This window comes from Rhinoderma darwinii, chromosome 5 (genome assembly GCF_050947455.1).
Source record: "Rhinoderma darwinii isolate aRhiDar2 chromosome 5, aRhiDar2.hap1, whole genome shotgun sequence".
NCBI lineage: Eukaryota > Metazoa > Chordata > Amphibia > Anura > Rhinodermatidae > Rhinoderma > Rhinoderma darwinii.
This window is the reverse complement of record NC_134691.1, coordinates 38651074-38661134: the sequence shown is the minus strand read 5'-3', so window position 1 is coordinate 38661134 and position 10061 is coordinate 38651074. Positions and strand designations below refer to the sequence as shown.

At 34.8% G+C, this 10061-nt stretch overlaps 1 protein-coding gene across 2 annotated transcripts in view; it reads left to right on the top strand.

Annotated features, from left to right (window-relative positions):
• Positions 1–665: 665 nt before the first annotated feature.
• The window catches only part of ZFPM2 (zinc finger protein, FOG family member 2), a 353697-nt gene continuing 344301 nt past the window's right edge, over positions 666–10061 (top strand). For both annotated transcript variants that reach the window (XM_075825834.1, XM_075825833.1), the window contains exon 1: positions 666–1029. In XM_075825834.1, the coding sequence (XP_075681949.1) occupies positions 990–1029 (40 nt within the window). In that variant the 5' untranslated portion in view covers positions 666–989. The remainder of the gene's footprint in view (positions 1030–10061) is intronic.

The following is a 10061-nucleotide window of genomic DNA, read 5'->3' as shown; positions in this document are numbered from 1 at the left end:
GATAGATAGATAGATAGATAGATAGATAGATAGATAGATAGATAGATAGATAGATAGATAGATAGATAGATAGATAGATAGATAGATAGATAGATAGATAGATAGATAGATAGATAGATATGAGATAGATAGATATGAGATAGATATGAGATAGATAGATATGAGGATAGATGATAGATAGATAGATAGATAGATAGATAGATAGATAGATAGATAGATAGATAGATAGATAGATAGATAGATAGATAGATAGATAGATAGATAGATAGATAATATACATTTTCTCTGGGTCTTGTGACTCTCCCGGCTGCAGGTGGATTGAATGGCATGATGTGGATGAAGGTTTAGCAGTAGGTAGATAAGATCATAGTTACAGAGCAGGAGGAAATGTTCTGCAATCTGCTGTAAAAAGAAATAAGGGAAAACTTTTGACATTCCAGCGCTGTGGCCGGGGAGAGAAGCCGCACACACCGCACATACACAGAGTTTCTACTATGAGCCACATGCAGTGTTACTTAGATGCTACTGTCTTCACACATTCTTTTTGTGACACTTTGTAAAGGGTTTTTCCTCCCTGCTCATCTCTTATCTCCCTCCCCTTGTACTGGAAAAGTGCAGTTTGCTCCACCTCCTCTTTCCTCCCCATTCAGCAATCAGTCAGGGAGAGTGAATGTACACAGGCTCAGGCAGCAGCAGCATCCACCCTGGGACTCCTCCATGTGAGCACTTCCCTCCCTCCTCTCACTACTACCCTCTCTCTGTCTCTTTACAATCCTTTATCCCTTCACTCTGTCATCCCTTTGCTCCGCTACCCTTCAACCTCTCCCTCTTGTGAGTGTGCACTGCCCTCATCCAGCCACTCTACTCCCTCCTCTCCCCTCTCTTCCTCACATCATTTGACTTTGAATCGCAAGACGTCGATCGATCTCTCCTATGAAACGATCCAATTGATCTGTCGCTCGGTTTCCTGGAGGAAGTAACAGAGCAGCATGTCCCGGAGAAAGCAGAGCAAGCCACGACAAATTAAACGTGAGTCTCACGGTGTGCAAGTGTGCTCGTAGGGGAGGGGGAAACGTCTCGAAGATTGAGAAACAAGTCCGGTTGATTTTGACTTCCTCTATATATTTATCGGAATAGGTGGAAGTTATAAGGAAGACATAGACTGGCACTGATCATCTCACGACACCGTAGTAAGAACAGTGCCCGTCATATACGTACAGTACAGATAGGGCAGTCTATATATATATATATACTGCACACACAATCACTATCTGACCTCATGATTACAACTCCCAGCTGTCAAATGAGTGTATGCACACTCACATCCTACCACTATAGAGCTACATGTCTTACTAGTGCCAGTGGCCTTTGTGGAATCGACACTTATGTCACAGCAACTTCAATAAAGTTTATTTATTGCGTTTCCCAAGTACCGCTAATTATTATAGTCCTTGAGTGTGCCAATGTCATGCTGGGTATCCATTAATAACTTGGGACCTACAGTACCACTCATTCTACATGGTGTTTGCTGCACATAGTTTTTACAGATGTGGTTTTATCAAAGGTCGTAATTTTAGATACTTTTTGTTCAAATTTTTCGAGAAATTTAGTATCCTGACCCTCGAAACATTAGAATATGAATTAATGAGACACAATTCCCAGCTCGGTAGCATCTTCATCAGCACACACTTCCATGCAACTAATCCTCATGTCACACTCCAGGACTGCTCCATGCCTAGCATTTTGCTATTGATTTTTGCTCGCTCTAATTGCACGGGTATAGCTAATTCCTGATGACTTTTATGGACTCTCTACAGCACTTATTAAAGCCAAATTGCGAGTGTGCAAATATATTCATTCTACTTTTTGAGATTTTTTAAAAAAAAAACATTTTGCCTAAATTAATATTTTTATTTTACTATTAGCTTAATATATGTCTGCCCCTGGTATGTAGGTGTTCATTTGTTTTTGTACTTTTTTAACTTTTTTGATGTACTTTTTGCTTGTTTGTGCTACATGTTACATTTGGTGGTATATTAATAGGTATAGCCATGGTTATTTTTGAACTGTGTGCATGATGGGTAATTTTGTCGTCATACCATTCCAACTGTAAGGTTACTGACTTGATTGTTAATAAACTATTAGCATTAATTGCTCAGTGGAACACAGACCATCTGATTGCTCTTTTGTATACTTTGTTATCTCCTCAATTAAATTTGTTCATTTTTTTTTTTTATTCATCTAATGATGGGAGATAAAAGTGGGGATGTTAATTGGAAAATACACATGGTGTAGTTAACTGGTCTATTTATGTCACAAATGTTGATATGATAGGAACGAGACCGTGTCAGTTTAATTGTATCATGACAGTATTGATCAGCGATGGAATGTAGACGTATTATGGTAGTGCATTTTATAATAGATAATTTCAAATCAGTGTATTACATGTAAAATGTTCTAGAGTGTATGAGTTCAATTTATTAGTAACCATGTTATTTTTATGTATTTTTGGATTTTAACCATTTTCATGCAAATATCATAACAGTAACTACTGCAAGTTTACAAGGCCTCTGTAACTAACAGACGTCCCATAACATTATTTTTGCATTTATGTTTTTAAAAAATTATGTGTATTTGAATATATACTTTTGTATATATGTGTGTGTTATATTATATATATATATATATATATATATATATATATATATATATATATATATATATATATAGCACTATGTGTATGTGTGTTGCATATTACAATTTCTATGCAAATTAAAAAATGACCTTCTCAATAATTTTTTTACATTAGCCCCTACCCACTACCATTCGTAAACCTAAAGCGGTTGCAGGTACAAACATGATGATGCTTAGAACAAAATAGCCAGCAAAACAAAAGTCATCCTGTGCCAAGAAACTCCAGAGACAGTCATTTTAAAGGACAAAAAGGTTGTTGGGAAGAGTTTTTTTTTTCTTCTCGTACTGCATTCTTTCTGTGCTATCTAAAATTGTGATTTATGCAGTATTTTAATATTTTGCTTATTCTTTCCCCTTGGGTGCTCTCTGGGCAGCGATAAAAAGGCAAAGCTGAAAGAGCACCATTAATTTGCTCTGATGACTGGCCAGATAAGGGGAGATAATGGGAAAGATAAGCTGGGAAGATATACCATCAGAAACCCGATTATTACCATTAAAATTCCAGCCTAGCAATCTGCAGAAGCCTGATAATTCCTTCTCCGTTTCCACCACTTTGGATGATAAGGCAAAAAATAGTCACTCAGTGCTCCTTGATTAGACTGCCTGGATATCCTGATAATACAGTGATAAATTATGTATTTTGCCCCCATGTTTGGTCACAAAAATTCTGATTTTATTCTTTTTTGTTTTTTTTCTTTGTATATTATTTTATTACAAGAATCTAGTCGAAAAATCTACCTCCCTCCCTCCCGGCCCAGAAAATAAAACCTTTCTCTCATGAGCTATTATTCTAATATGAGGTTGATAAAAAGCAGTGATAGGAGACGAGGTGTTTTGTGTGGGAGTACCATATCAATGCTATCAACTCATCTCCCTGCGCCAGCTGCTCACTGTTGTCACAAGCCTTATCACCTACTGCCAATATGCCAATAAATTGCCCAGATTGTCCTTCGTTGTGTCAGTTTAGAGTCATTTTGGAATCAAAATCAGTTATAATTTTTTTAAAAATTTTATTTATTTTTTTAACATTTATGGGAGATTTTATTGACCATATTCATGTATAGTACTTTACATTGTCTGCAAACTCCTAAGAGGTAGTTAACATTTATTATACAGTCACTATAGAGGTACCAGACACAGTGGGAGGAGCGTAGCATCATAGTTTTGTTTGTTGGCAAACAGCATTCCGCAGCCATGTGTCCCAGGATTCCAAAGCTTAAAAATAAGCATTGCATTTGCAAATCTGAGGGATGACGATATATCAGGCCTATAATTTCATATAAAATATAGAATGTAATTGACAAAAAATATGTACAAAAAATATATTTACAAAACTTCTATTAAAAAAAAATGGTGTGACGTAGAAATATTTACGTAAGTTATGCACGGAAATTACTACGACATAAGCTTGGCCACAAAAGGTAATATCTTTGGATTAACCCTTAGAAGGCCTCATTCTTGTCCAGTTTATTTTTTTGTCATCCCTATTAATACAACTTAATTTATCAATAATTTGCAAACATTCTCATTTTTGTTAGCCTTCAAATTGTTAATAAACTTGAATAATGAAACCTGGAACTGCTTGAGATGACTCATCTTAAACTGCAGTGTAAAAGTGACTTTTCTTTGTCTTTATGTTTTTACACATTTTTGTACTATATTTTGAAATAATTTTTGGCATTGGTGTGTATTTTTTTTGCATTTTATATATTTACCAATTTTAAGCTATCTATACTGATTATTTTACATATACATTTAGAGAGATAGAGCAACATAATTACATACATTTGCTCCCACTATGATATTGCGTCCATTTCTTTTTTAGATGTTGTTACGTGTTTTTCCATTTCCCCCCTATAACTTTCTCATGGGCATTCGAGGTTCATTTGATGACTTTTTGTGAAATGCAATTTTTTTTTACCTCCGTTAGGGCTAAGGTGGCAAGCACCTGCAATATAACAAATTGAATCATGCGTCTGGAGGGTATGGTGGCAGAGCAGCCAACTGTACAACTCGGCACAATTTGATTTCAAAATAAGGTTGGACCCTTTGCAAGCATTATGATAATTGAATAGATGCCACAGAAAAAGTCTTTGTCTGGAAATGTGTAAATCTGCCTGTTCATTGCAAATGTGTTCTGCGTGTTCCTTGATTATCAGACATAATTCCACCTATTTTAGGGAAAAAAAAATTGTCCTATAATATAGGCTTAGACATAAAATTTTATGACGTGTTTCATGGCCATGAATGTGATCGCATAGAACACATATCATTGAAATAATTGAGGGGGAAAGTTAAGAATAAAAATCATTGGTACCGATCTATACCAGTTTATGCTTTATTTGTGGACTCTTTTATAAGGCCGCACAATATAGAGGTCTACAATAACAATATGACAACTTGCCGTCCCAAGTTGGAAGGTTGCCTTATTTGTAGGGTATTGCCAAGGGTGTAAATACTTTGTATTTTCTCCTAACATTTATTTAGATAAAATATAATAATAGTACATAGTCATAACATTAACTATTTTTACAAAATAAACAAAACTTTCAATACAAAAAACATTGCTAGAATAAGTAAAAAAAAAAAAATAATCACTTTCACATTACCATACAAGATATCCCTAAATTCCACATTTAAGTGAATATGTTGCATACTGTGTAATAAATTATATCCTAGTTTTAAAGACTACAAATAAATGTATTTTGAATGGAATGCTGTAAGTGTATAATTACGGATTAAGAAAAAAAAAAGAAAAAATTCTAGTGATGAAATGCCCCAAACTGTTGCGAGCCAATATGGTATTGCTGCCAATTTGCTGATCTTCCTGCAAAGAAGAAAATTTAGGATCTCTTAATCCTATTGCCCTCCCTAAATTCCAGCAGCAGTTGAGCTCGGGGTGCAGATTAAATTGACAATCGCAGGTCTTTTGGTTGGATGACCTAAAGATATTTTTGACAACATAAAATTTTTTTTAAACTAAGTTAAGAAAGATGGTATTTTTATTTAAATATCTAGTGCAAAAAAAATAGAGTTCTAGACACACCATTCATTCAATGCCTAACACAATTTTTTGTAACTATTTTTTAAATAACAGTTGAAGATCGGTAACAGACAACATGCGTGCAGTAGATAATTAGAGACGTTAGAAATTGTCAGACCCCGACAGACTGGTAAATTTCACTTGAATGCAGTAACCTTATGATTGATAAAAAAAAAAAAAAAAAAAAAAATTTTTTTTTTTTTTTTTTCACGCCATAATATATATCATGTTTTCTTTAAGGTAAATTATGCATATAATTATACAAAATTCCTGAGGTGTATTTTTTTTTTTTATTCTTGAAATTAAGCCGTTTTCTTTAGTTGAGCTGGTGTGAATATGAAAATCCTGTACATCCTTTAACATGGTATTAGCATAAAGATAACCCATTTGTTTATTGTCTTCCGGAATCAGCGGTTAGTATCTGTGCCACAGGTAACAATTGACTTTTCAGGCTTTAAGTTAATAGCCTTGTCTCTTTCTTGTATGGATCAATATTAGTATTAATTAATCACCGTTATCAGTGCGAAGATCTGGTTCTATTTGTTGTTACATCAGCAAAATATCAATACAGAAAGTGGACTCTACGATTGTCATGGCAACTTCATCTCTTGGGTCAAAGAAAGTTTATCTTATCTGTTCATGGAGAGTAGCAAACTGTTTAGGGATCTAGTTTGAACTCTAGTTGCATTGATTTAGTTTTTGTTTGCAAATAGAAACTGAATTCCAATCACAGGGGATGGGGGAGATTTAAATATTAATGCCCGGTACCATGTCCGTAAGGCGTTTACTTTATTTCCATCAGAATTAAAAAAATTTAAGAATGACACATGGGTGAATGGAAGTTGATGAGATTTAACTATTGAGTGGCATTTATGTTGCATTATAATAAAAAAAAATATTGAAATTTTTTTGAATATTTTTGATATTTTTGAAATATTTTTGATATTTTTGAAATATTTCAGATATTTTTGAAATATTTCAAATATTTTTCTGTTGATTATACTGATTTATGTCTCTAAATGACCAACTGCTTCTTCCATAAATGTTATAATTTTTAATAAACTTAATTTTTTTTTTACTGCAACACTTTTTTTTATTCTCTTTTAAGTGCTAACGGTGAATAGTCATTTTATTTTCAATTGATCACTGCGGACGATTTTCTATCTTTGCTGTCGCTCCCCATACACCTTTTTCATGATCTAATAAAACTTATTACATTTTATTAATGCTAATATTTGGAAACCTGTTACCCCACCCCACCACCTGTTTTTAATCTTTGATCGGACCGGGTATTTTTATCCATCTAGTCTTTTTGATATTTTAGGCTCTACAAAAGCCTGGAATGCTTTCAAATCAACTCTTCACACACAACTATAAACAAAATGGAAATCAGACTTTGATATAATGAATTTATTATTTCGGTGACAGAGAGGGACATGGTAATATGCGTGCAAATACTGTACCGTTTCGGCACTTATAGCATTTACTCAATGATGATGAGTTTAAAAAAAAGTTGAACATAATTAATTGCAATTTTGTGTGTATAAAAATATGCAATGCTAAATTATTTATTAAAGTGTACAGCCTTGAAAAACAAAAACAAAAAAAACAACACCATCATGATTAAGCAATGTAAGTTGTGAAATGTTATGGAAGATCTGGTCTTGCTTCAATCTCACCATTACTGGACTTGGCAATGTAAAAACATGTTATTACTGTGCAATTGGAGGAAATGTTCTCAATTAGTATTTTGACTGCTTTTCTATAGTATGTTGTAGACTTTTTGTAAAATTTTAATATCATAGTTAATTTTATTTGAATTAGATTTTTTCTCTTTTTTTTTTTCTGTTAGTAAATGGCCATTTTTGTGCTAGTCAGATATATTCACTATTTTCTTTAGCTTGTACTGCTATTACAATTACATTATTTTTGGAATGTTTTTGAATGTTCATATCGATGCAAAGACGTATTTTATGTACGATGCCTGTCATATATTAAAGAGCGTTCTGACATCTTTTTAGATTTCCACTTGCTTTACTTTGTCTAGTAATCACTGCCTGAAATGATGATATTCTGTGTTCCTGTGGGAGTTTGAGCTCATTTCACATGTGTTAAAAAGTCAAGCCTCAAGGCTGCTTTACTGCATGTTATTGTCCAATGATATGGCCCAAATTAAATGGACCCAATTAATTGACCAACCTGCTAAGTATGAGAAGTGTTATTATAATCATACCACAAAGAGTAAAGTGAGGATGCACCATGAGATAGATTTTGCCAAAAAATAACTACAAGAACTGTGCCAAAAATTCTCTCACATTGGTCTCTATCACCCAAGGGGCTCAAAATCGAATTTCCCTACCTCAAACATGTATTGGCACACAGGGAAAAGTTTCATAGAAAGACAATTAACTTAAGAGTGTGTATGGATGCCAAACTACCCGGAGAAAACCTACAGGAACATAGTAAAACGTTACATATATTTCATAGTTTGTATTGGGTGCCGAACCAATTGTGTTGCATTGTATGCAGTATTGTGTAGTATTCTATGAAAATCTGTACATCATGTTAAAATCAAGATATATTGTTGTGAAAGATTATGGAGTTTCTCAGGTCTCTAGTTAATTTTAAAGTATTTTTGGCACATTTGACAGTCGGACAAGAGCAAAGGTTTGAGTTGCTTATCACATTTTTTTTTATTGTAAAAAATATTTGTGCTTAGATATCTCAGCATGTATTTATAACATTGTCCCAATATGTTTGTATCCCATAACATCTAAAAATTGCAGGGGGCAAACTGCAGCAAATGTGTTTATTTAAATTGTATTTTATTATAAATATTCATTGTATCGATTATCGATTGCATTGCTTGGCGTTGTAGTCATTGAATTCTCTCGAATGATTTGTTACAAGTGATGTGTATTTATTGTCACATTTACATATTTTTGCATTCTACTGGTTTGAAGGCATTCGTCAGTTGTTTGACGTATACTAAAACAGCCAGTTAGTCATTGAAAAAAGTCGAGGAAAAAATAAAAAAGAAATCTGGCAAAAAATGTCCGGTTTATTCACCCCTATCATGGAGTGAGAATTGGACCATGTAGGGAAATGGTAACAAGCCTGCCTAGTGGGAGACAGCATTCGTTATCTCACACAAAGATTTTCTTACATGTTGGAAAAATATCTCTTCTTCGTACCAAACCTGTCTGTTATCTCGTTGATAAGGGAAGGACTGGACCCCTGTGCGCCAACAAGTATAGGGAATCGGAGGCCTGGCATGTCTCACCAGCCACTGTGTTGGTGAGGCTTCTGCCTATCTATTGTTTCCCTATGTCAAGAAGAGAGGTTTCTCAAAATTTTCTGTTGTTATCAAAATGTTTGTTATTTTCTGCTAATGTTTTTGACTTTGGTCTGAATTGTTTCATAGTAAAAACAAAAAACAAAAGTTGAAGTAGTTTTCCTGTGTTTTAAAGTCTACAGTCTATTATTTATTCCTGCTTTATCCACCTATAGGACTTGCCCATGAATAGGGTGTAGACTAGGGTTACAAGGCGACTTCAAATCTCATGTAGATGAAAGTTGTAACATCTGTTATATATAGGGATATGGTCGAATGCTACTATTGTAAAGTAGCGGAATATTTTGGCGCTATATAAATAAAGAATAATATTATTAGAACTATTGCAGAAATTTCCAAGCTTATGGGAAACTTCTCCAATAAACAAGGGACATGTAACTTGGACCCTCCATAGTAAATAATAACGGCTGTACTGTATGTGACTATGACTTGTCAACATGTGGTTTTAAGGGCATGTTCAGACGTGGCGGAATTCTGCAGACACTGTCCGCATCAATGCCGCACATAATCTGCGTTGCAGATTCCGTTGCGCCTTTGCCTAAAATGTGAAGCAAAATGCTGCGGAGTAGTCGTTGCGGATTCAGGTGAAGAATACATCCTGCTCTCTTTCAAAACATTCCATCTCAGTCTGGCTATAGACCTCGAAACACATAGGGCCAGCCAGAATGATGAAATATCCTGTTCGTGAAAGCAATCCGCAACGCAACACACATAACATCTGCGGATTTCGTTGCGTAATTTTGCAACTCCATTGAAGTCAATGGAGAAAGTACGCATCAAGTCCGCAACAGCTAGTGTATACTGTGGACACCAAATTCCGCCCCGCAGCCTATGGTACGCAGCGGAGTTGTCCGCAACGTCTGCACGAAGATAACTAAAAAGGTGTGGAAACCAATGGACAGACTGTCTGCTGCGGATTTCCAGTGCGGACTGTCCGCAGCGGAATTCCACAGAAATTCCACCACGTGT